The 26,878-nt window shown below is 38.1% G+C and overlaps 1 protein-coding gene across 12 annotated transcripts in view; it reads left to right on the top strand.

The window, feature by feature from the left end:
- The window catches only part of KIF20B (kinesin family member 20B), a 101,824-nt gene that overhangs the window by 32,870 nt on the left and 42,076 nt on the right, over positions 1 to 26,878 (top strand). For all 12 annotated transcript variants that reach the window (XM_036265281.1, XM_036265274.1, XM_036265276.1 and 9 more), the window contains 6 exons: positions 15,438 to 16,653; positions 16,995 to 17,133; positions 19,128 to 19,247; positions 21,138 to 21,198; positions 25,439 to 25,564; positions 26,419 to 26,546. In XM_036265281.1, coding sequence (XP_036121174.1) covers positions 15,438 to 16,653; positions 16,995 to 17,133; positions 19,128 to 19,247; positions 21,138 to 21,198; positions 25,439 to 25,564; positions 26,419 to 26,546 — 1,790 coding nt within the window. The remainder of the gene's footprint in view (positions 1 to 15,437; positions 16,654 to 16,994; positions 17,134 to 19,127; positions 19,248 to 21,137; positions 21,199 to 25,438; positions 25,565 to 26,418; positions 26,547 to 26,878) is intronic.

The raw sequence follows: 26,878 nt of genomic DNA, 5'->3' as shown, positions 1-26,878 counted from the left end.
ATTTAGGGAGGTAGGGCTTTCTAAGAGAAAGTACATTAGCTTTATTTATTATTTTTTAAAATATTTTTTCTTTATTGATATTAGAGAGAGAGGAAGGGAGAGGGAGAGAGAGAAACATCGATGAGACAGAACATCAATTGGCCGCCTCCTGCATGCCCCTACTGGGGATCAGGCCCACAACCTGGACATGTGCCCTGACCAGGAATCGAACTGATGACCTCTTGGTGCATGGGTAGATGATCAACCAGTGACCCTCATCGGCTGAAGGTTTATTTGTTTTTTTAATTATCTATCGTTGAATGTATTACAGATGTCTCCACTTTTTCACCCCTTTGACCCCCTCCTCCCTGATCTCACCCCTACCGCCGCCTTCCCCATACTATTGTCTATGTACATTGGTTATGCATCGATGCATTTCTGTTCTTTGGTTTATCTCTTCCTGCCTCCCCTTCCCTCCCCCTTCCCTTCGAGGTTCATCAGTCTAACAACCAATTTATACTTCTTAATTCCTTCACCTTTTTCACCCATTCCCCCAACCCCCTCACATCTGGCAGTCAACAAAACTTTCTTTGTATCTATGAGTCTATTTCTGGTCTGCTTGCTCATTTTGTTAGTAAATTCAGTTGTTGATAGATATGTATTTATTGCCATTTTATTGTTCATATTTTTTTATCTTCTTTTTCAAGAAGACCCGTCAACATTTCATATAATACTGATTTGGTGGTAATGAACTCCTTTAGCTTTTTCTTATCTGGTAAACTCTTTATATGTCCATTTATTCTAAATGATAGCTTTGCAGGATAGAGGACTCTTGGTTGTAGGTCCTTGCTTTTTATCACTTTAAATATTTCTTGCCACTCCCTCTGGCCTACAAAGTTTCTTTTGAGAAATCAGCTGACAGCCTTATGGGAGCTCTGTTGTAGGTAACTAACTGCTTTTCTCTTGCTGCTTTTAATATTCTTTTTGTCTTTAACCTTTTGCATTTTGATGATGATGTGTCTTGGTGTGGATGTCTTTGTGTTCATCTTTGTTGGAAACTCTCTGTGCTTTCTGGACTTGTATGTCTGTTTTCTTCACCAAGTTAGGGAACTTTTCTGTCATTATTTTTTCACATAGGTTTTCGATTTCTTGCCTTCTCTCTTCGCCTTCTGACACTCCCATGATGTGAATGTTGGTATTCTTGAAGTTTTCCCCCAGGCTCCTTATACTATCTTCATTTTTGGATTCTTTTTTCTTTTTGCTGTTCTGATTGGATGAATTTTGCTTCCTTATATTTCACATCAATGGTTTGTGTCTTGGCTGGACCTACTCTACTATTGATTCCCTGTAGATTATTCTTTTTATTTATTTTTATTTTTATTTTATTCTATTGTTGAATGTATTACAGATGTTCCTCATTTCCCCCTCATTGATCCCCTCCTCCCCACTCCCACCCCCCTGCTGCCTTTCCCCACACTGTTGTCTGTGTCCATTGGTTATGCATATAAGTTCTTTGGTTTATTTATTCCCACTCCCCAACCCCCTTCCCTTTGAGGTTTGTCAGTCTAGCAACCAATTTCTACTTCTTAATCCCTTCACCTTTTTCACCCATTCCCCCAACCCCCTTCCCATCTGGCAACCAGCAAAATAGTCTCTGTATCTATGAGATTGTTTCTGTTCTGCTTGTTTGTTTTGTTTGTAGATTCCCTTGTTGATAGATATGTATTCATTGCCATTTTCTTTGTTCATGTATTTTATCTTTTTCTTCAAAAAGACCCTTCAACATTTCACATAATAATGGTTTGGTGGTGATGAACTCCTTTAACTTTTTCTTGTCTGGGAAACTCTTTATATGGCCATCGACTCTAAATGACAGCTTTTCAGGATAGAGTAATCTTGGTTGTAGGTTCTTTCATTTCATCACTCTGTATATTTCTTGCCACTCCCTTCTGGCCTGCAACGTTTCTTTTGAGAAATCAGTTGACAGCCTTATGGGAACTCCCTTGTAGGTAACTAACTGCTTCTCTCTTGCTGTTTTTTTTTTTTTTTTTTATCCTCACCCGAGGACATTTTTCCATTTTTTGTTCAGGTAGAGTGGGAGGGAGAGAGAGGAACAGAGAGAGAGAGAGAAACATCGATGCGAAAGGAACACATCGAGTGGCTGCCACCCGCACGACCGACCAGGGCCGGGGACAAACTGCAACCGAGGTACGTGCCCCTAGCGGGAACCGAACCCGGGTCTCTCAGGACCGCAGGCCGACACTCTAACCGCTGAGCCAAACCGGCCAGGGCCTCTCTTGCTGTTTTAAGATTGTCTCTTTGTCTTGAACCTTTTGCATTTTGATGATGATGTGTCTTGGTGTGGGCCTCTTGGGGTTCATCTTGTTTGGGACTCCCTGTGCTTCCTGGACTTGTATGTCTGTTTCCTTCACCAAGTTAGGGAAGTTTTCTGCCGTTATTGTTTCAAATAGGTTTTCGATTTCTTGTTCTCTCTCTTTTCCTTCTGGCACCCCCCAAAATGAGAATGTTGGCATGCTTAAAGTTGTCCCAGAGGCTCCTTACACTATCCTCATTTTTTTTTGGATTCTTTTTTCTTTTTGCTGTTCTGATTGGGTGTTTTTTTTTGCTTCCTTATATTCCAAATCAATGGTTTGCTTCTTGGCTTTATCTACTCTACTATTGAATCTGTGTAAATTATTCTTTATTTCAGTTAGTGCCTCCTTCATTTCCTTCCTTCATTTCTGAGTGGTCCTTTTTTATGCTCTTGAGGCCCTCATTAAGTTTGCTGAGGTTCTCACTAAGTTCATTGAGCATCTTTATAAGCAGTATTTTGAACTCAGCATCTGTTAGGTTGCTTAATTCCATTTTGCTTAGTTCTTTTCCTAGGCTTTTGTTCTGTTCTTTCATTTGGGACCTGTTTCTTTGTCTCCTCATTTTGGCTGCCTCCCTGTGTTTGTTTCTGTGTATTACTTAATGAGAGGTATGGGGCTAGCTGAGACCAGATGCTGCTTGTTTGAAAGACTTTATGAAAACCTGAAGCAGAATCCAAGACAGGCCAATCCTCTGGTAAAGCAACTGGCAACAGCTTGGGTGGGCCTGAATGTTGGGTGGGGTGGGGCCTTAGGAAATCACCAGGGCGGGGCTACCAGTGTGAGCCAGGTTGCTGGAGTCTCAGATATGGCGGCTGTCTGCCAACCCAGGGAAGGGCTCACTAAAGGGACAAAGGCCTCTGACAGCACGTTTGTCCAGGAGAAAGCCCCCTCTCCAGTTCTCGCTCCAATGCCAAACAGCTCAGTTTTTCCCCATATGTCTCTGGTGCCCCTTGAGCTGCCTCCCCTCCAAGCTTAGAGGGAGCAAGTCCGTGTGCGGGCCCTTTAAGAGGAGCTGCCTGGGGCTCCACCTGCCTCAGCCTCCCTGAGCCTTAGTTCCTGCTGGTTTTTCCAGCCAAAAGTTATGGGGACTTTTATTCCTGGCACTGGAACCCTGAGCGGGGCACCTGGTGTGGGACAGGGATCCCTCGGTCCTCAGGAAGGTCCTTCCCAGCCGAGGTGTCCTAATTTTTATCCGCTACACGTGGGTGTGGAACCAGCCCGTCCACGCCTCCACCCCTCCTACCAGTCTCCATGTGGCTGCTGCTTTAATTCCGTAGTTGTAGGACTTCCATTCAGCTTGATTTCAGGCGGTTTTGAATGATGGTTGTTCTGTAGTTGTAACTTTGGTGTGGTTGTGGGAGGACGCGATATTGCGTTTACCTACGCCACCATCTTGACTGGAAGTCTAGATTATTCTTTATTTCATTTAGTGCATCCTTCATTTCTATCTGGGCCTTTATTATGCTCTTGAGGTCCTTACTAAGTTCCTTGACTTTCTCACAGTGTTCCTTGAAATTCTCACTATGTTCATTAAGCGCCCTTATAAGCAGTGCTTTGAACTCTGGGTCTGTCAGATTGCATATGTCCATTTCGTTTAGTTCTTTACGTGGAGTTTTGTTCTGTTCTTTGATTTGGGACATGTTTCTTTGTCTCCTCATTTTGGCTGCCTCTCTGTGTTTGTTTCTATGTATTAGGTAGAGTTGCTATGTTTCCTAGGCTTCCTAAGGTGGCCTGTTATAGTAGGTATCGTGTAAGGGTCAGTATCACAGCCTCCCTGGTCACCCAGCTAAGCCCTTGAGGTGCACCCCTCATGTGGACTATCTACCCTTCTGTTGTAATGGAATCTTGATTGCTGTTGGCACGTTAGTGGGAGGGCTTTACTCAAGCTGATCAGCTGCAAGGACTGGCTGTGCCCACTGACCACAGACCTCTGACTACCTTGAAGGATCAGCTGTGCAGGGGCCCACCACACAGAGCAAGACTTACTGTAGCAGGGCTCTGGTACCCACTGAGTCAATTCCTTGAGTGTGTCACTTGTGGAGATGGTTGGGTGGTGGTGCTTCGATGTGTTTTGAAGCTGTACACTGGGTGTGCTGGCTCTGGGGCAAGGTCAGCCACTGCCTGTGTTCTACCCGGGGCAATCTGGCATAAGCTACAAAGTGATCTGCCGATGGCTGCTTCCTGTACTGGGCTTGGAGGTGCCCTGACAAAGCCAAGCTGTGAACTAAGACTGGCTGCTTCTATTGCCAAGCCTGGGTCATTTAGTGAGAGGTATGGGGTTTGCTGTGGCCAGATGCTGCTTGTTTGAGAGAACTTAGGAAAATCTGAAGCAGGAGCCAAAACAGGCCAATTCTGTGGTAAAGCCACTGGAAACAGCTTGGTGGGCCTAAAAGTTGCGTGGGGCCTGGCCACAGGGAATCACCAGGGCAGGGCAAATAGTGTGAGCCAAGTTGCTGGAGTCCCAGATATGGTGCCCGTCTGCCTTCCTGCCCCAAAGGAACAGCAGCCTCCACCAGCACATCTGTCCAGGAGAAAGCTGCCTCTCTAGTCCTTGCCCTGATGCCAAACAACTCAGTTCTTCCCTGTATGTCTCTGGCACCTTTCAAGCTTCCTCTCCTATGTGCTGCAGCCTGGAGGGAGTGGGTCTGAGTAAGTCCATGCACAGGCCCTTTAAGAGGAACTACCTGGGACTCCAGCAGCTTCAGCCTCCCTCAGCCTCAAGTCCTGCTGGTTTTTACAGCTAGAAGTTATGGGGACTTCTCTTCCTGGCACTGGAACCCTGAGCTGGAGGTGGGGTCTGGTGTGGGATGGGAACCCTTTGCTCCCCAGGGAGGAGGACTTTCCCAGCCAAGGTCTCCGTCCTGTTTTTTATACTCCATAGGTGGATGATTTTTATCCTCCACACATGGGTTTTAGACCAGCCCATCCGTGCCTCCACCCCTCCTACCCGTCTCCATGTGGCTTGTTCTTTAATTTTGTAGTTATAGGGCTTCCATTCAGTTCGATTTCACATGGTTCTGAATGATGGTTGTTCTATAGTTAAGTTGTAATTTTGATGTGGTTGTGGGAGGAGTTGAGTACCGCATTTACCTACGCTGCCATCTTGACCCGCAGTCGAAAGTACGTTAGCTTTGGCAACCTGGCTAGCTGCTTTACCTTGAGAAAAATGGGTAAGTTAAGTCTTACTTTGGTCATTAGTAAAATAAATTAAATAGTGCTAGCCTACTGAGGTTGTCAAGTATGAAAACATTTGGGTGACACACCAACATAATAAACACCTCACAGAACCTAACTAAAGTGAATGTTTTTATTTTATTTTATTTATTTGTTTGGTGTGTGCCCCTAGCGGGGGCCAAACCCGGGACTCTCTGGTCCGCAGGCTGATGCTCCAAACGCTGAGCCAAACCGGCCAGGGCGAATGTTTTTAAAACTAGGTACTTTAAAGGCTAATACAACATTAGGTAAATGGTTTCTAGGATATTCAGTGCTAGTGTGAGCTGGTAGCTTGAGACTAATCTGCATGTGCCTTCTTTCATCCATTGAAGGAGGGGTGTTTTGCTACCGGGAGGATAATCTTGTTGAGACTTCCACAGCACTGTTCCTCTCTCTCTTTTTTTTTTTTATTCTCACCAAAGGACATTTTCCCATTTTTTTGTTCAGGTAGAGTGGGAGGGAGAGAGAGGAACAGAGAGAGAGAGAGAGAAACATTGATGTGAAAGGAACACATCGAGTGGCTGCCACCCGCACGACCGACCAGGGCCGGGGACAAACTGCAACCGAGGTACGCGCCCTTAGCGGGAACCGAACCCAAGTCTCTCAGGAGCGCAGGCCGACGCTCTAACCGCTGAACCAAACCGGCCAGGGCCTGTTCCTCTCTTTCTTTCACCTCGGTCAGTGTCATAGACTAGTTGAGAATGTAGGTAACTAGGAAGTGGCTAGGAGCAAGTGTTACACAGTATGACTAATCCTAAAGGTAACCCATTCATGAAGATTATGTAAGAACTATAGCTAAATAATCTGGATGTGGTAGATTTGAGTAAATTTAGGGAACATAACTTTTTATTTCTTTTTAAAATCATAACCACATTGGTTTCTTCTCCATTATTTATGTTTTAGACATTTTAGGGATTACATAAGGGATCATATGAAAATTATAGCCATAACCACCCTCCTTCCCTGATTTTAAAAAATCTCCAGAACAAAACATGTGACTCTCATAATCAGTAGGATAGGAGGGAATTGATTGTTTCTTTGGAAGAATGTTTTCTGTTCTTAATAGGGGATGCAGCTCTGGCCGGTTTGGCTCCGCAGTAGAGCATTGGCCCGTGGACCAATGAGTCTCAGGTTTGATTCTAGCCAAGAGCACGTACCTCGGTTGCAGTTCATCTCTGGCCCTGGTCTGGGTCATTCTGGAGGCAACCAGTCGATGTGTTCCTCTCACATCGATGTTTCTCTCTCTCTCCCTGTTTGTCCCTCTCTCTCTACCTGAAGATAAATAGAAAAATATCCTCGGGTGAGGATTTAAAAAAAAAAAAAAGGGGGAATGCAGAGCTTCTTTTCTATTAAAGTGAATTTACTTGTTGGAGGTCACTGTATCTATATTTGGGGAAACTGGTAACCATGTAACCAGTCCAAGAAATAAGCCTTCAGATAGTGATGAAGGAGACAAAGCAGAGATAAGATTTTTTTATTTAAAACTAATTTTTTTACAACAATAAGTATAGGATGCATGTAGTGTAAATATTGAATTAAAGAGTTAACTGTCTTTCTTTCTCATTGTTTATAAGTAAGTTGTAAGATACTATAGAGTTTTTTCTATTTTTACTGTTGGACTAATTTTAATTTCCCCCTAACAAGGCTGTCCTGAATATGTTTTATAAATCTTTTGATTGTAAAACATTAAAACATTTCTGAAAAAACAGTACAGATATCTGAAAAAAAATCAGGTACAAATAAATTAGTTTAATTTGCCTTCTATTATGTATTATATATTTTTTTTAATTAAAAAATATTTTCCTGTGACAGTTGACATATAATTATATTAGTTTCAGGTGTACAACATAGTGGTTAGACATTTATATAACTTACAAAATGATCACCAATTGTATCCTGGTTCTTGAAATATAATGAAATTAAGAGAACATTACTTGATCACAGAAGGTTTCTATATTCACTTTAGGGTTCAGGGACTGTGTGTATATTATGCATGACTCAAATCTCTTCTTTTGAAAGAGTCAGGATCTATTTGTGAGCTCTGAATTCCTGATTGCTGTCATTTTTAAGTTGCTTAGATCTCATCTCTCTTTCCTAATAAATGGTTCAGACATATTTTTAAAAGATGTTTTTATTGACTTTAGACAGAGAGGAAGGTTGGGAGGGAGGAGAGGGTGGGGGAAGAGAGAGAGAGAGAGCGCGCGCATGCATGCAAGTGAAACATCAGTGAGAGAGAGAAACCACATTGAGAAACATCGATCAGCTGTTTCCCATACACATCCCAACCAGGGATCAAACTTACAACCTGGGTATGTGCCTTTTCGGTGCACAGGATGACACTCAACTGAGCCTACCAGCCAGAGCCAGACATTTTTATAATTTATCTTTTTACAGGTTAAGATGATTTTTTTTTTAAATCCTCACTCGATGATATTTTTCCATTGATTTTCAGGTAGAGTGAGAGGGGGAGAAAGAGAGAGAGAGAGAGAGAAACATCGATGTGAAAGAGACACATCTACCGGCTACCTCCCGCATGACCCTAAGTAGGGCTGGGGATTGAATTGAAACTGACATACATGCCCTTGACCAGAATCGAACCCACAACTCTGGTTCATGGGCCAATAGTCTAACCACTGAGCAAAACCAACCAGGGCAAAGGGTAAGAGAATTTTTTAAATGTTTATTAATGAAAAAAAAAACCAGGGCTCTTAGCATCATCATTTAGTTTTCTCGGTGATTTCCACGGATGAACTCATAGGTATGAAAATATTATCAGAAGTAGAGAATTACGTTGAGTAGAAAGTAGAACAGAAGTCTGAACCAGTGGAGAAGACCAGGTTATTTCACTTTGGGATGACTTGCCACAACTTTATAAGATATATTGGTTGAAGATTATTTTTAAAAATCTATAAGAGTTAGTGGGCTGGTTTGTTGTAAAAAAAAAAGTAAAGTAAGGGTAAATCTTTAAGATTCCAGAGTAGCTGAAACCCTTAGAATAAACTGAGAATCTAAGTGAGTCTGTACAGCAGGGGTAATGCCATGTTTCTCCCGTTCTCTTTGAGGCAGGAGATAGCTATGTAAATTATAGGTAATATAACTTGGTCCAGTGAGCTTTTAAAATTAGTCTGTATTAAATAAGAGATCTTGGGATTCTATAATGGGTCTACACAATTACAGCTGCCCAAAAGCATTTAGACAGTTGGGTGAAGAAAAGAATATGGATTGTATTTGAAAAGTAAAAACATACAATACAGCTTGTTTTTGCATGTATACTATGGAAAGTAAAACTGGATAAATTCTTGGATGAAGTAAGGAGGTGAGATTCCCTGATTATACTGCAATTTTGGGGTGGGAGCCTACTTTCACTGGGGATAAATAAGTATCTTGAGAAACCTGGGATTTTTTTCCCAGGTTTATTTTGATGTAATTGACAAATTATAATATACAGGATGGGGCAAAAGTTTTACAGTTGTGAGTATGCAAGACACAGAGTTTATTCTATTTATTAATTATTACATGATTTTACATATGAACAACTGTGAACCTTTGCCTTCCCTGTATTTAAAGTATAAAACGTGATGATTTTTTTCCAGGTTTATTGAGCTATAATTGACAAATTATAATGTATTTGAAGTGTAAAATGTGGTAATTTGATACATATAGGATTCCCACTATCCCACCAGTAACATACCATTACCTTGCATATTTACCGTTTCTTCCCTCTCTTTTGTCTTTTTTGGTGAGAACACTAAAGTTGCACTCATTAAGCAAATTTCAGTTATATGATACAGTGTTATTAACTATAGTCACCATTTTGTACATGAGTTCCTATGATCTTAATCATGTTATAACTGAAAGTTTGTATTATTATTTTTTTAATATGTTTTTATTGATTTTTTTTTTAGAGAGAAAAGAAGGGAGAGAGAGATAGAAACATCAATGTGTGAGAGAAACATTGATTTGTTGCCTCCTGCATGTCCCCTATTGGGGATCAAGCCCGCAACCTGGGCATGTGCCCTGACTGGGAATCAAACCGGGACTTCTCAGTCCATGGGATGGTGCTCAATCCACTGAGCCACACCGGCTAGGCTACAATTATTTTTTTTAATTCATTCATTTGCTGATGGACATTTAGGTTGTTCCCATGTCTTGGCTATTGTAAATAATGCTTCATGAACATGTGATGCAGGTATCTCTTCAAGATACGGATTTTGTTTCTTTTGGATATATACCCAGGAGTGGGATTGCTGGATCATATGGTAGTTCTGTTTAATTTTCTGAGGAAACTCCATATCTTTTTATAGTGGCTATACAGGTTTATGTTCCTGTCAGCAGTGCTCAAGGGTTTGCTTTTCTTCTCATCTATGCCTGAATTTATCTCTACTCTTTTTTATAACAGCTAGTCTAATAGGTGTGAGGTATCTTGTTTTCATTTACATTTTCCTGATGATCAGTGACATTGAACACCTTTTCATTTACGTAGTTGCCATTTGTATGTCTTTGGAAAAATGTATATTCAGGTCTTTTGCACATTTTTTAATTGGGTTATTATTATTTTTGCTTTTATGTTGTATGAGTTATGAGTTCTTTGTTTAGTTTGGCTATTAACCTCTTATTGGACATATGATTTATAAATCTTTTCTCCCATTCCATAGGTTGTCTTTTCATTGGTGATGGTTTTCTTTGCTGTGCAGAGCTTTTTAGCCTGATGTAGTTCCACTTATCTGTCTTTCCTTTCCTCCCCTCCCTCCCCTCCCCTCCCCTCCCCTCCCCTCCCCTCCCCTCCCTCCCCTCCCCTCCCCTCCCCTCCCCTCCCTCCCTCCCTCCCCTCCCTCCCCTTCCCTTCCCTTCCCTAAGATTATTTACATTGATTTTTAGAGAGAAAGGAAGGGAGAGGGAGAGAAAGGAGAGAACCTCAGTATGAGAGCAGAACAATGATTGGCTGCCTCCTGCACACCTCAGTCAGGGATTGAGCCCACAACCTGGGGATGTACCTTGATTGGGAATCAAATCAGCAATCTTTCGGTGTACACGATGGCACCCAATCGACTGAGCCACACTGGCCAGGGCTTGTTTTTGCTTTTACTGCCTCTGCTTCTGGTGTCAAGTCCAGTAAATCATCTGTAAGACCAATCAAGGAAGTTATCACCTATGTTTTCTAGGAGTTTTACAGTTGTTTTTTATATTTCTGTAAAAAATGCCATTGGAATTTTGATAAGGGTTGCATTGAATCTGTAGATTGTTTTGGGTAGTATGGATATTTTATTTTTTATTATTTTATTTTTTTTATCCTCACCTGAGGACAGTTTTGCATTTTCTTCACATAGAGCAGGAAGGAGAGATGGAGGAAGAGGGAGAGAGAGAAACATCGATGTGAGAGAGACACATTGACTTATTGCCACCCACACAACCCCAACTGGGGCAGGGGACAAACTGCAGCTGAGGTAAGTGCCCTTAGCGGGAACCGAACCTGGGACTCGCCAGTCTGCAGGCCGATGCTCTAACACTGAGCCAAACCTGCCAGGGTTAGTATGGATGTTTTAAAAATATTAATTCTTTCAATTCATGAACCCAGAATATCTTTCCATTTATTTGTATCTTTTTCATTTCTTTCACCAGTGTTTTATTGTTTTCAGTGTATAGATCTTTTACCTCCTTGGTTAAATTTATTCCTAAGTATTTTATTCTTTTCGGTGCTCTTGTAAATGGGATTGTTTTCTTACTTTCTCTTTCCAATTGTTTATGGTTAGTACATAGAAATGCAACAGATTTTGTGTATTGAAACTTTACTGAATTCTTTTATGAGTTCTACTTTTTTTTTTTTTTTTGATGGGGTATTTAGGGTTTTCTGTATATAAGGTCACATGATCGGCAAATGGACAATTTTGTGTCTTTTTTTAATCCTCACCTGAGGATATTTTTCAGAGAGAGTGGGCGGGAGAGGGAGAGAAACATCAACATGAGAGGGACACATTGACTGGTTGCTTCCGGCACGACCCCGATGAAGGCCGGGACGAAGTGCAACCAAGGTATGTGCCCTTGGCCAAAATCGAACCTACAACTCATTGGCCTGCGGGCTGACGCTCTAACCGCTGAGCCAAACCATCCAGGGCCAGTTTTATTTCTGTGCTGAATGGAAGTGGTGAGGGTCGGCATCCTTGCCTTGTTCCTGGTCTTAGAGGGAAAGCTTTCAGCTTTTCTGTGTCCAGTATGATATTAGCCGTGGGCTTGTCATAATATGGCCTTGATTCTGTTGAGGTACGTTTCCTCTCTATGCAGTTGAGAGTTTTTTATTTTTTTTTATTTTTATTTTTTTATCCTCACCCGAGGATATTTTTTTTTCCCATTTTTTGTACAGATAGAGTGGGAGGGAGAGGAAGGGAGAGAGAGAGAGAGAGAAACATCGACATGAAGGGACACATCGAGTGGCTGCCACCCGCACGACCAACCAGGGCCGGGGACAAACTGCAAACGAAGTACGTGCCCTTAGCGGGAACCGAACCCGGGTCTCTCCAGACCGAAGGCCGACACTCTAACCGCTGAGCCAAACCGGCCAGGGCAGTTGAGAGTTTTTATCATAAAGGATGTTGAATTTTGTTTAATGATTTTTCTACATCTATTGAGGTAATCATATGATTTTGTCCTTTATTTTGTTAATGTGGTGTATTACATTTATTGATTTGCATATGTTTGAGCGTGTTTGCATCCTTGGGATAAATCCCACTTTTTCTTGGTGTATGATCTTTTCAGTGTACTTTTGAATTTGGTTTGCTAATATTTTGCTTAGAATTTTTGCATCTATCTTCATCAGGATTTGTGGCCAGTAATTTTCTTTTCATTATGCCTTTGTCTGGCTTTGGTATCAAATTGATACTGGTAGAGGGCTGGGATTGAGAACAAATAATCACTTAAGTTTATTTCCCCATATTACATGATGAACAACCTTTCATAAATGCTATCCTTTTCATTAGTTTGCGCACAACTTCAACAGTGATTAGTATATAGGAAGTTAAGACATTTATTTGTATGTAGGATGGTAGATTTCATTTGAAAGAGCTTTTTATGATCTAAAATCATGTTGCCTTCTTCATTGAACAGATTCATTAAATGTGTATCTCCTGGGCTACTGTCATCTCTCATCTAGGATTCACAAAAGCCTGCCAGAGGCAGGGGAAAAACTCATGAGCTTAAATCTTATAACTACATTACATGTAATAGGACTGCCAGATAGGGGCTTGGTAATGAAGCAACTGGTATGTGTAAATTCCAGATGTATAACACAGGTGACTGTCAACTTCTTCCAGAAATTAAAAAAAAATGCCTAGAGCAGTTATTCTAAATGTGTTGCGTGTATAATATACACCAGATTTATCAAATCAGTATCTTTGGTATTTGTTCCCAAGAATCTGCATTTTAATAATAAAGCTCCCTTGGTAATTCTGCCCAATAAAACTAGAGAATCACCATTGTGTAAAAAGATGTTGTAGCCCGGCCAGTGTGGCTCAAAGGTTGAGTATTGACCCATGTGCCAAGAGGTTGCCAGTTTGATTCCCGGTCAGGGCACATGCCCAGGTTGTGGGTCAGGTCCCCGGTGGGGGGCAAGCAGGGCCAGTTGATGCTCTCTCTCTCATTGATGTTTCTCTCTCTCTCTCTCAAATCAGTAAAGAAAAAAATAAAATGTAAAGAGAGGACCTTAAAATTTTAAATATAAAATTACACTAAAGTAACCAAGTTAATATAACTGAAGTATGTCAGGTTTTGAATTTGTATACTGTATATCTAGAACTAAAATAGGTTACTAATTGCAAAAATTCTATTTTTCTAGTACAATGATATGTCTTAGAGATAGAAAAGGAGAATGGCCCTGGCCAGTTTGGCTCAGTGGTTAGAGCGTCGGCCTGCGGTCTGGAGAGACCCGGGTTCGGTTCCCGCTAAGGGCACGTACCTCGGTTGTAGTTTGTCCCCGGCCCTGGTTGGTCGTGCGGGTGGCAGCCACTCGATGTGTCCCTTCACATCGATGTTTCTCACTCTCTCTCCCTTCCTCTCTCTCCCTCTCACTCTATCTGTGCAAAAAATGGAAAAATATCCTCAGGTGAGAATAAAAAAAAAAAAAAAAGAAAAGGAGAATGTACATGATGTAGTAAAATTTAAAAATATTTCATTTAGCATTATTGTCCAGGTATGTAAGGATGAGTAGAGTCATAGAGTCTGCTCTCAGGGAGTTTGGAATCTAGTAGGTAAGAATAACAAACATTATTTCAATATAATATGCACTGATATGCATAGGATAACATGGGGGCTCACTAAAAAGAAAAGAATTGCGAAATATACTTTTTTAATTCATTGCACTGAAAGTAATAGGTTTTTTTAACAAGGAGGATTTCAAGCCAATCCTCCCTTAAAACTGTCTTTTGCTTTTGTGGCTTAGTACTGCTGTACTTCAGTTCTAGCTGGATTCTTTAAGCATGAGGAATTTGAATCTTACATGCTTAGTGAGGATACCAAATAAAAGTATAGGTGAAATCAATAGTGAATAAAAGTCAAAAGTTCACGTATAAACATCAAATCATGAAGTGAAATAGAGCAGGAAAAACAAAAGTTTAGACCCATAGAGTCAGATTCTTATGTGTTTTGAAATGATTTCCTATGATGTGATACATTCACTAGACCCTGATTATAGTAATGGAAATTATATGAGAACAAAAAAAATAAATGTGTGTATCTAGAGGACTAAGAATTATGTTTCAAGATTTAATCATACAATCTGCAAGAAAAACTTGAACATAATTTTACTTGACAGTTGTGTGAGGTGGATTGACTTGTCAAAATGAACATTAAATATTAAGTTTTAGCTAATAGTGAATATTCACTGGGCATAGTTCAATTTATGGCATATATTATTGTTAAAGCTCTTGTATTTATATAAACATTTATAAAATACTTTTTTTCTTTTTTTAATTCTTACCTGAGGATATTTTTCCATTTATCTTCAGATAGGATGGGAGGGAGGGAGGGAGGGAGGGAGAGAAAGAGAGAGAGAGAGAGAGAGAGAGAGAGAGAGAGAGAGAGAGAGAGAGAGAGACATCTACTGGTTGCCTCTCACAGGACCAGGGCTGGGGACCAAACTGTAACCGAGGTACATTTCCTTGACTGGAATCAAATTTGAGACTCTTTGGTCCATGGGTCAGCACTTCAGCCACTGAACCAAACCAGTCAGGACCAAAATACTTTAACATACATTATATATTAACTATTTGTGCCTCTTACCACTATTCTGTAGAATAAGTAGGGCAGGTAGAAATATTCTATAAATGTAGATATTCAGCCTGAAAAAAAGGAAAGTTTTATTTAGTTTTAATTAACTGAACTCTGTACAGATTTTCAAGGCCTCCCCCCCCCCGTTTAGCCATGAAAAATTAAGGTACTTCAGTTTTAAATCACCAATTTAGTAGATCTCTCATATAATTGTACTCTAAAACTGTACTTTAGGATATGGATGTCTTGGGGTGTTTCATGTGATCTTATTCCTTCTGTCCCATATTATAATGATAATAAAGATTTGTGGCAGAAAACTGAAACAATATTGAAAGTTATAAAAAGGAAGTATAAATAACTGGTAATCCTCAGAGGTAGCTACTGCCATTTGGTATACTTCCATTGCTAACTCTTTCCATTAATTTACAGAACTGTAATTTTTACATAAATGGGTTTATACCATGTATGTTTTGCAACCTGTTTTGCGTTATCACTCAGTAGCTTATTTATTTTTCATTGGCTTTTATGTTTCCTATGTGTGAATATTAGCTTAATCTGATTACTTTTTGGTTTTATCTAGGTTTGCCAGATTAATAGCAATTTTCCTTTCTTTTAAAGGACCTATACATGCTAGTTCAACTATCACTGAAGACCAAAATAAAAGTAAAAAAATGCAACAGAGTATTTCAGAAGATGAGGAAAACAGAGTTTTACAAGAAAATAATGATAATGAAGAGCTGAAAACACGATTACTCATTGTTGAGAATGAACTTAGAAATGAAAAGGAAGAAAAAGCAGAATTAAGTAAACAGATTGTTGGTTTGCAGCAGGAACTTTCTTTTTCTGAGAAGAAGAGCTTTTCTTTACGTATAGATATCCAGCAAATTCAGTCAATTTATGACAATGCCGTTTCTGAATTACAAGTGCAGAGGGGTATAAATCAAGAACAGAAGGAAAAGATCATAAAATTGTCAGAGGAGATAGAAATCGCTGGAAGAAACATCACAAATAATGTTTCACAAATAAAATTGATGCAAGCAAAAATAGATGAACTACGAACCCTTGATTCAGTTTCTCAGATCTCAAACATAGATTTCCTCAATCTCCGTGATCTCTCAAGTGGTTCTCAGGAGGAGGATTTGCCAAATACACAGTTACACCCTTTGGGTAGTGATTATTTGGTAAGTAAGCAGGTTAAACCCAATAGGGAAAGTTCTTTTCACTCTAGTATTGATGCCATTTGGGAAGAATGTAAGGAGATTGTAAAGGCCTCCTCCCAAAAAAGTCATCAGATCCAGGAACTGGAACGACAAATTGAAAAATTACAAGCAGAACTAAAAGGCTATGAGGATGAAAAGAAGAGACTAAAAACAGAGAATACAAATCAAGATGCCCTACTAAAAGAAAAAGAAAGTCTTATACAGCAACTGAAAGAAGAATTGCAAGAAAAAAATGTTAGTCTCAATGTTCAACTGCAGCAAGTAGTTGAAGGAAAGACAGCACTTTCAGAACTTACACAGGACATTGCCTGCTATAAAGTGCAGATAAAGGAACTTGAAACAATCTTAGAAACTCAGAAAACTGAATGTAGTCATTCAGCCAAGTTAGAAGAAGAAATTTTGGAAAAGGAATCTATCATCTTGAAGCTAGAAAAAAATCTGAAGGAATTTCAAGCAAATCATCCGGATTGTATCAAAAACATCAAAGATTTAAATGCAAGGGAAGTCAAATTGAAAGAAGAAATCACACAATTAACAAATAATTTGCAAGATGCAAAGCATTCCCTTCAATTAAAGGAAGAGGAAAAAGAAACCAACTGGCAGGAGACAGAAAAGTAAGCTAAATATTATTCAAATATTTATAATATGCAAAGCATTTATTTTACTGATTTTCTTATGTAGCTTTTAAATAATTTAGGTGGTCATAACAATCTGGTGAAGTAGAGCATGTATGATGAGTGAAGAACTTCAACTTTGTTTATATAGACCTTTGGAACAATAGTTATATACAAAGATCTTTTTATAAAATCTGAAATTTTCTCTGAAGGACTCATTCATGGTTTGGACATTCTAAATTTGTGAAAAGCTATGATTTTGTAGATTGTTACTGTCTTACACGTATGATCCTAAGTGACTGATGGCATGTCACTATAGAAAAGTGGTTTGTGTTTGATAGGCTGAAAGAGGAGCTCTCGGCAAGCTCTGCTCTTATCCAGACCCTGAAAGCAGATCTTCAGAGGAAGGAGGAAGATAATGCTGAGCTGAAGGAGAAGCTGACTGATGCCAAAAAGCAGATTAAGCAAGTACAGAAAGAGGTAGGCTACTTGAAAAGCTTTGCATCTGATTTAAATGATAAAAGTGGTTTTTCTTATATATTGAGTTTAGACACTATGGGATGGAACAGAACATTTGCAACTCCATAATTTTTGTTAAAATGATGAAAACAGTTATTTCACAAAAGAAAATTGAGTCAGCTTAAACTGAAGAATGTCCAGCATTTAGAAAAATATGTGCCGCTTGTAGGATTGGGGTCTTTTGTTTTTCTTAAGGACTGCTAAATTCAAGTTTCCCCCCAAAATGTAAAAAGAAAACTTACTTTGCAGATAATATTTAGGAGAGGATGCAGTGCAATTGTAACAAGTTTTTATTATAGTTTAGTTTTAAAATAGGAAATACAATCACATGATTCCAAATTCAAAATATATAAAAGTAACCCACAGTAAGAAGAAAAACTGCTACCTTCCCAGCCACCGGGTTTCTCTGCAAGGTATTGAGTGTTATCAGTTATTATTCTTTTTACTTCTCCTGCCTTCTGCCCTTCTTTCTTTCTCTTCCTATAAAAAATATAGACATTCTATAAGTGTTGTTATAAATCTTGTATTTTTTTTTTAACTTAATAGTATTTCATGTCAGGATTTAAAAAGTCTCTAAAGTTTTTTTATGGCTATAAAATGTATTTACAGTGAGTTAATTGGTCCCCTATTGTTGGACAGTTCTGATAGTTTCTACTCTCTTGCTGATTCATATTATACAGCAATGTCATTTTGAACATTTTCAATTCTTTCTGTGTTATAAGTCCTAAAAGTAGAATTTGTGGGTCACGGGTTTGTACAGTTGTAATTTTGATATTTATTACTCTCTTTAGAGGTTATGCCAGTTTATGTGCTGAAAGTAATGTATGAGAATAAGAGAATATCTTTTTCTCTATTTTTTTTTTTTAATCCTCACCCGAGGACATTTTTCCATTTTTTGCACAGATAGAGTGGGAGGGAGAGAGAGGAAGAGAGAGAGAGAGGGCAACATCAACGTGAAAGGGACACATCAAGTGGCTGCCACCCACACAACCAACCAGGGCCGGGGGCCCGGGGACAAACTGCAACCGAGGTACATGCCGTTAGCGGGAACCGAACCCAGGTCTCTCTGGACCACAGGCGGATGCTTTAACCGCTGAGCCAAACCGGCCAGGGCGAGAAATGTTTTTCTCTATACCCTTACCCACAAAGTAGTATTTTATCATACTTTCTTGATATTTGCTAATTTGACAGGTAAAGAGAGTATCACTATAAATCTTACTTACATTTCTTTAATTATGAGTCAGCATCTTTTTGTTTAAAAGCCACTTGAATTTTTTTTTTCTGTGAACTGTGTATTCATATCCTTTGTCTTTTTAGCTTGGGTTGCTGGTTTTATTATTATTGCTTTAAAGAAGTTTATTACATATTCAGGAAATTTAGCCTTTTGAGGATATGAATTACATATTCCCTCACCCTCTTGCCATTTTTCTTGATTTTGATTATGCTAATGATTTTGCTGTTGTATGCAAGATGCTGTTGATTCTTTTTTGAGAGCACTTACAGAGATTGAGATTCTTAAAATGTAAGAAAAAAATGATTTCTTCATATGCATTCTCCTTTAGTTATAAGAAATATTCTGATACTTTGAAGCTGAATCTTGTACTATGTTAGAATCTTATTTTTTAATGTTTTTTTTTTTTTTTTCTTTATTGATTTTAGAGAGGAAGGGCAAGGGATAGAGATAGAAACCCTGATGAGAGAGAACATCGATTGGCCACCTCCTGCATGCCCCCCACTGAGGATTTGGCCCACCATTTGGGCATGTGCCCTGACCAGGAATCGAACTGGTGACCTCTTGGTGCATGGATTGACACTCAACCACTGAGCCACACCGGGCTAATTTTTTAATGGGTCTTTAAGGACACGAATCTTTAACTAGTGGCCATGAATTTTAAACTAAAAGCAATTAATATTAAAAGAAGTATTTAATTTGTTTTATAATCATTACTTTGTAGGTATCTCTAATGCGTGATGAGGAAAAATTACTGAGGATTAAAATGAATGAACTAGAGAAAAAGAAAAACCAATGTTCTCAGGAAATTGATATGAAACAGAGAACCATTCAGCAACTCAAGGTATGAGTTTTTTAAAAGGATGGTTTAAGTAGAGTCTGTATGTTTTAGTGTCTAAAGAAATCAGTTTTTTATACCAAATTATCTTTTGACCTTTTTTGGAATTGAAAAACAAATTGATTAAAATTAAATAAGGTCATAGTAATTTGCTTCTAATGATTAGAGTATGGAGAAACCTGGTAGACACAATGTTAACCAAGTGTTCAAGAGTAGTGTCACCTGAGGTAGCCATATTGGTAACATGGATTTCCAGATTTGAGGTGATCAGAAGGGAACATCTTTTCTATGGTATTCTTCCTCCAAATCCACTAACTCAGTCTCATTGTGAGAAGATATCAAACAAATCCAAACTGAGCATGTTTTACTAAATACTGACTAATAAAATGTGTCAAGGTCATTAAAGAAAAATTTACTGAGAAACTGTCACAGATAGGGTACTAAGGAGACATGATGACTAAATGCAGTGTTGTATCATGTATGGCATCCTAGAACATCAGTGGAGAAACTGGTGAAATCCAGATAGTCTGTACTGTTGATAGTATTATACCATGCTGATTTCTTTTTTCCATACAAAAATCATTGTTTCCATTTTCTTTCTTTTTTTTGTTTGTTTGGTTAATCCTCACCCAAGGATATTATTCCTTTGATTTTTAGATAGAGTGAAAGGGAAGGAGGGAGCGAGAGAGAGAAACATCTATGTGAGAGGGACACATTGATTGGTTGCCTCCTGCATGACCATAACCAGGGCTAAGGGTCAAACCTGCAAGCCAGGTATGTGCTCTTGACTGGGAATGGAACCCGTGACCCTTTGGTCAGTGGGCCAACACTCTTAACTCCGAGCCAGACTGGCCAGGTCTGTTTCCATTTTCTAAATAGCAGAGCTTTGGGACTCAGCTGCTGTTTGTGTCCTATGTTAGTTTCTTGATTTTAAAATGAATATACCATGGTAATAGAAGATGTTGCAATTAGAAGAAGCTAAGTGGAGGTTATACAGGAAATCTTTGCCATCTTTGCAGTTCTTTTATAAATCTAAAATTATTTCAAAACAAAAAGTAAAAAGAAAAAGCTCAGGTCTTGTAAAAAATTTTTTAAAGTGACACTTAAGCATCTTAAATGGTTATATTTTACTTGACACCAATTAATTGATAAGGCAACAATAAAGAAAGGTCATTATATTCTTTGCATGTTTACTTTTCAATGAAACAAACATGAATATTCAGGTGTAAACATATGATTTAAAATTTTAACTGACTATAATCCTAATAAAGAAATCTGTACTTTCGTAATACAATTCAGAGATTTCCAGGTCTGTAATAATTCATGCTAAGACTTGTAAAGTGAGAACACAGTGCTGAAGTTAGATGAGATAAGGAGTAAGGTTGAACTACCTGACAGGTTAAAACTGGAATTGCAGGATTTTCACTGCCCATAATTGAAATCTTGGCTCTTAAGGCTTAGGTTATTTTTCAGACCTTCAATCTACTTCTACATAGAGGGGATAGAGGGCCCTATTTTTCTGCATTTGAATTTGCTGATAAGGAACTTTTTAATGGTTTTTCTTATTCCTCCTTTATTAACTACACAGTAAACCTCCATTTCCCTGATTAGCTTTTTTTTGTGGTGTATAAAATAACGCAATAACTTAAAATGTTAAGTAACTGGGCAGTAACTTTAGGTAGATTAAAGTTATAAAGTTATTACTATTATTATTATTTTTTTTTACACTCCCTCTGCCATTTTCTCCAAGTTGTAAGAAACTTGGAAGCCTGAGACTAATGGCTTTGTAGGAGACAGATTTCAAACCTAATATTGAACCTTGTTTTCAGTCCTCACTATTAAATTTGTTGTGTGTTTGTTATATTTGCATTTAATTCATATTCTTTTATTTTGCAGGAGCAGTTAAGTATTCAGAAAGTGGAAGAAACTATACAACAGTATGAGAGAGTATGCAAAGGTTAGGAACAAACCTTTACTTCTATAAAATGACTGGCAAAATAGTTGCAATAATAATTGGTTTAACAATTTGCCTTTGAAAATTCTGAAGTAAAGTGAGGGCAATATAAGCTATAACATTGTCAAAAGAGAAAGCATTGATTCTAATGAGTAACATATCAGTGTAAAGTTATTCTTGAAATTTTAACCTTAAGAAATATTCAGTGAAAGCTACATTGATCTCTAGGTAATGGCCAGTATTATGTGAAAAATAAAGACAAAGTTACATAGGTCACAATGCATGAAATGGTTTTCTAGACAAAATTCATGTAAAGAATATACTTCAAGTAAAATAACTTTAACATTAAAAAAATTATTTTTATAAAGTTTAAAAGAACCATTTAAAACTTTAGGTTTAACTTGTATGTGCTGAATTATGCTTTTTAAACTCAAATTGTATTGATTTTTAAATTTGAAATATTATAAAAATTTCTTATATACAATAAGTTTACCTGTTCATATGAAAAAACACAAGCAGGTTATGATTATTACAATAACTTTATTAACTCAAAAGAATGTCACAATGGCACAGTGCACTTAGGTACACTCTTGTAAGTGCTCATATTGCTGGCCTTCATTATTTACACATTTTTGTTGTCTACTTGTGGTACTCATGCACACTTTGGCAGAGTTCTTACCCACTGCTTACCCCTGATTTTCTGTTTATAAAATTATATAGATTCCTCTCTTTTTCATCATTCACTCACCCCTTGACAAAAAATTGCATTTTTATTTCTTGAGGTGTTCCTGGCTTCTACGTTTCTACTTAAATACTGAATGCCAGCTCTGGCTAGTTTGTCTCAGCGGTTAGAGCGTCAGCCTGCGGTCCCCAGAGACCCGGGTTTGGTTCCTGCTAAGGGCACGTACCTCAGTTGCAGTTTGTCCCCGGCCCTGGTTGGGTTGTGTGGGTGGCACCTACTTGATGTGTCCCTTTCATGTCGATGTTTCTCTCTCTCTCCCTCTCTCTCTCTCTCTCTCTCCCCCTCCCTCCCACTCTCTCTGAACAAAATATCAAAAAATGTCCTCGGGTGAGGGTTTAAAAAAAAAAAAAATACTGAATGCCATTCACTTACCTATCTCAGTAAATTTGTTTAAAAAAAATTGAGATATAATGCATATATCATAAATTTTACCCTTTGCAAAGTATATGTTTTAGTGGGTTTAGTATATTCATAAGGTTGTAGATCACTACCACTATCTTATTCCAGAACATTTTCTTCACTTCAAAAAGAAACCCTGTTTACCGATTAGCTAGTCCCTATCAACCACTAATCTACTTTGTCTTTATGGATTTGCCTGTTGTGTACATTTCATGTAAGTTGATTCATATAACATATGGCCTTTTGTGTCTGACTTCTTTCACTTAGCATGTTTTCAAGTTTCATCCATATTATAGCATGTATCAGTAAGTACTTCATTCTTTTTTTATGGTTAACTAATATTCCATTATATGAGTAGGTCACTATTTATGTATTAGTTGATGGGCATTTGGATTGTTTCCACTTTTTGGCCTTTCTGGATTTTTGTGTACAGTGTTTGAGTGAATGTGTATTTTCAGTTCTCTTGGGGATATATATCTAGGAGAACTACTGGATCATGGTAGCTATGTCCAACTCTGAGGAACTGACAAGTTTTTCACAATGATTGTATTAGTGGATGAGGGCTGCAGTTTCTTCATGATGTTGTTAGCACTTGTTATTTTTCTTTTTTAAAGTTATAGCTATCTTTATTAGTTTCTTAGGACTGCTGTAACAAAGTGCCACAAACTGGGTAGCTTAAAACAACAAAAACTATTCTCTCACAGCCCTGAGAAAAAGATATTGAAATGCTTCTTCTGAAGGTTCTAGGGAAGAATCTTTTCTTGTCTTTTCAGGTAATTAATGGCAATCCTTTGTCTTTCTTGGTTTGTGTCAGTATAACTCCTATCTGCCTTTGTTTTAACATGGCCATCTTCCCTCTGTTGTGTCTGTATTGGTGTCTTCTCGTCATGAGTATTGTCTAAATTTCCTTCTTTGTGTAAGGACACTGGTCATACTAGATTTAGGGCCCATCCTAATCCAGTATGACTTTATTCTTAACTTGATTACATCTGCAAAGACTCTATTTCCAAATAAGGTCATATTCATAATGGGTGAACATACAATTTTTGGGAATACTATCTAACTTAACATTCTGGTGAGTATAAAGTAGTATGTCATTGTGTTTTTTATTTGTGTTTCTTTAATGACTAATGATACTGATAATCTAGTTTTCATCTGTTGACCATTTGTATATCTTCGGTGGAGAAATTTCTGTTAAGCCCTTTGCCCATTTTAAAATTGAGTTATTTGTCTTTTTATTATGGAGCTGTAAGAGTTCTTTATATATTCTGGATACTAGACCCTTATCAGATAAAGGATTTGCAAATGTTTTCTCTCATTCTTTGGGTTCTTCAGCTACTTGGCAGCGTTCTTTTTTTTTTATCCTCACCCGAGGACATTTCTCGATATTTTGTTCAGATAGAGGGAGAGGGAGGGGGGGGGAGAGAGAGAGAGAGAGAGAGAGAGAAAGAAACGTTGACATGAAATGAACACATCGAGTGGTTACCACCCACACGATCCAACCAGGGCCGGGGACAAACTGTAACCGAGGTACGTGCCCTTAGCGGGAACCAAACCCGGGTTTCTCCGACCGCAGGCCGACGCTTTAACCACTGAGCCAAACCAGCCAGGGCCTTGGCATTGTTCTTTGATGCATAAACGTTTTTAATTTTGATGAACTTCAGTTAACCTATTTTCTTTTGATTGCTTGTATTTTAGGTGTCATGTCTAAGAAACTATTGCCTATTTCAAAGTCATCTAGGTTTTCTTAGAGTTTATAGTTTAAGTTCTTATATTTTTAGATCTTTGATACATTCTGAGTTTATCCATTAGAGTATAACTTTGTATATTGTTTGAGGTAGGTATCTAACTTAATTCTTTTGCATAGGGAGATTCAGTCGTCCAAGCAACATTTGCTGAAAAGGCTGTTTCCTCCATTGTATTATCTTTAAATCAGTTGACCATGAATATAAGGATTTATTTCTGGACTCTCAATTTTTTTTTTTGCTTATCATCACTTGAAGATATTCTTCCATCGATTTTTAGAAAGAGTGGAAGGGAGGGAGGGAGGGACGGAGAGAGAAACATCAATGTGAGAGAGACACACTGATCGGTTGCCTCCCACGTGACCAGGACTGGGGCTGGGGATCAAACTGCAACCCAGGTATGTGCCCTTGACTGGGCCTTTGCTCCAACTACTGAGCCAAACCAGCCAGGGCTATATGTCTATTTCAAAGCTGGTACCACACTGTATTGTTACTGTAGCTTTATGTAAGATTTGAAATGGGAAGTGTGAATGCTCCCACTTTTGTTCTTCTTTTGCAAGAATGTTTTGGCTATTTTGGGGTTCCTGGGAGTTTTACATGAATTTTAGGATCAGCTTGTCATTTTCTGCAAAAAAGCCAGATGGAATTTTGATGGGGATTTTGTCAAATCTGAGTGTCTATGTGGGGAAATTGCCAACCTAACAGTATTAGTCATGAATGTGGGATATCATTTTATTTAGTTAGACCTAGAATTTCTTTCAATGATATTTTTTAGTTTTCAGTGTGTAAGTTTTGCACGTTTTTGTTAATTTCTAAGTATATTATTCTTTGAAATGCTTTTTAAAATGGAATTAATTCCTTAATACCATTTTTGGATTGTTTGTTAGTATTCTATAAAAAGAGAATTGATTTGATTATATTGATCTTGTATCCTGCAACTTTGCTGAACTAGTTTATGAACTCTAATAAGGTTTTCTTTATTTTTTCTTCCTTTTTCTTGGATTCCTTAAGATTTTCTATATATAAGGTCGGGTCTTTTGCAAATAGAGATAACTTTTCTTCTCCCTTTCCACTCACTCTCCCTTTTATTTTTCAATCTTGCCCTCTATCCATTCATTCTTTAAATCGTTCAAGCATCTACTGTACATTAGATATTTATTTGGTGCTTTATATATGCCAGTGCTGTTCCAGGCAGTGAGGGTACAGCAGTGAATAAGACAAAGTTCCTGTGTACATGGAACTCATATCCTATTATAGTTAATAAAAGTGTATTTTAGTTTTTAGAACAATTCAAGAAAAATCTGATCTCTAGATGGAGATGTTAGTAATTTCTAAAATGTTCACCGCAAATTTTTAGATCTAAGTATTAAAGAAAAAGTGATTGAAGACATGCGAATGACACTGGAAGAACAAGAACAGACCCAGGTAGAACAAGATCAAGTGCTCGAAGCTAAATTAGAGGAAGCTGCACGGCTGGCCACAGGTAAAAGACAAGATTGCTTGAATATCTCAAGACATATTCTTGCATTTTCTTTATTTTTCTAGATTTCTTTCTTTTTTAATGTATTATAGTATTTATAATAATTTATAATGAAGACGTTTAGTGTGATTTTGGAATGTCCTGTCACTTGCCATTTTCCAATGTGATCATAATTGTTTTATCTAAGTAAAATTGTGTACAGTAAAGAGGGAAGAAGGACAGGTTCATAATAACTGGATGACAACTTGCATTGGTTCCCCAGATGTTAAGAATACACTTTCAACTACATCTATCTAGCTCTTAGTATTATCTTATATAAATACTCTGATTCTATCCTTCAGAATACCATTTCTATATAATTAAGACTGACATGCATTTAATTTATATTGTATACTTTGAACACTATTCAGTGGGTGCCCTAGTTCCTGTTCTCTAAGAATTTGGTAAGAAATCTTAACAGTGAGGCTTTTAGTATAGTTCTAGTTCTGTCTTTTTTTTATCCTCACTGGAGGACATGTTTGCATTTATCTTCAGATAGAGCAGGAAGGAGACAGGGAGGAAGAGAGAGAAAAATCAATCTGAGAGACACATCAAGTGGCTGCCACCTACATGACCCCAACCAGGGCTGGGGACAAACTACAACCAAGTTACATGCCCTTAGTGGGAACCAAACCCAGGACTCCCTGGTCCGTGGGCTGATGCTCTAACCGCTGAGCCAAACCAGCCAGGGCTAGTTCTATCTTGATCTGTGTTCTTTTTCTGAGCCCTGTGATTCTTGTTTGTATCTCATGCCACATATATCTCTAAATGGTAAAATTTGAATGTGCTTTTAAAGAAAGTTTTATGTTTTCAAATAGAATTGGAGAATTTGAAGGAAAAGTACAAAGATCTGGAAACCAAAAGTAATCAAAGGTCAAACAAGGAACTTGAGGATAACACAGATGTGCTTAGTAAAAAGCTCAATAAACTTCAAGATGCATTACAGGTATGATTTTATCTATAGGTGTATAAATGTCTTATGTAGTCATTATATTTCTCATGAGAGGAGAATTCAGTAAATATTTTATAATTGTCTCAGATATGGCTAAAATAATTCCTAGGAAGTGCTAATATATTGATATAATTTTTTCAGTATACATTAAAATGACACAGGGTGGAAATTCCCAAAACACAAACTAATTGCTGATGAAAATACAGTGGTTGGGTCTTCAGTTTTATATTCTATATATTTAATACTTAAATCACCATGTCTTACCTATTTTTCTACTCCTTGCACTTCTTATTCATCAAATACTGTTTTTAAGAAGATGACCATTA

This window comes from Molossus molossus, unplaced genomic scaffold (genome assembly GCF_014108415.1).
Source record: "Molossus molossus isolate mMolMol1 unplaced genomic scaffold, mMolMol1.p scaffold_m16_p_17, whole genome shotgun sequence".
Classification (NCBI taxonomy): domain Eukaryota; kingdom Metazoa; phylum Chordata; class Mammalia; order Chiroptera; family Molossidae; genus Molossus; species Molossus molossus.
This window is presented reverse-complemented; position numbering and strand designations above follow the sequence as displayed.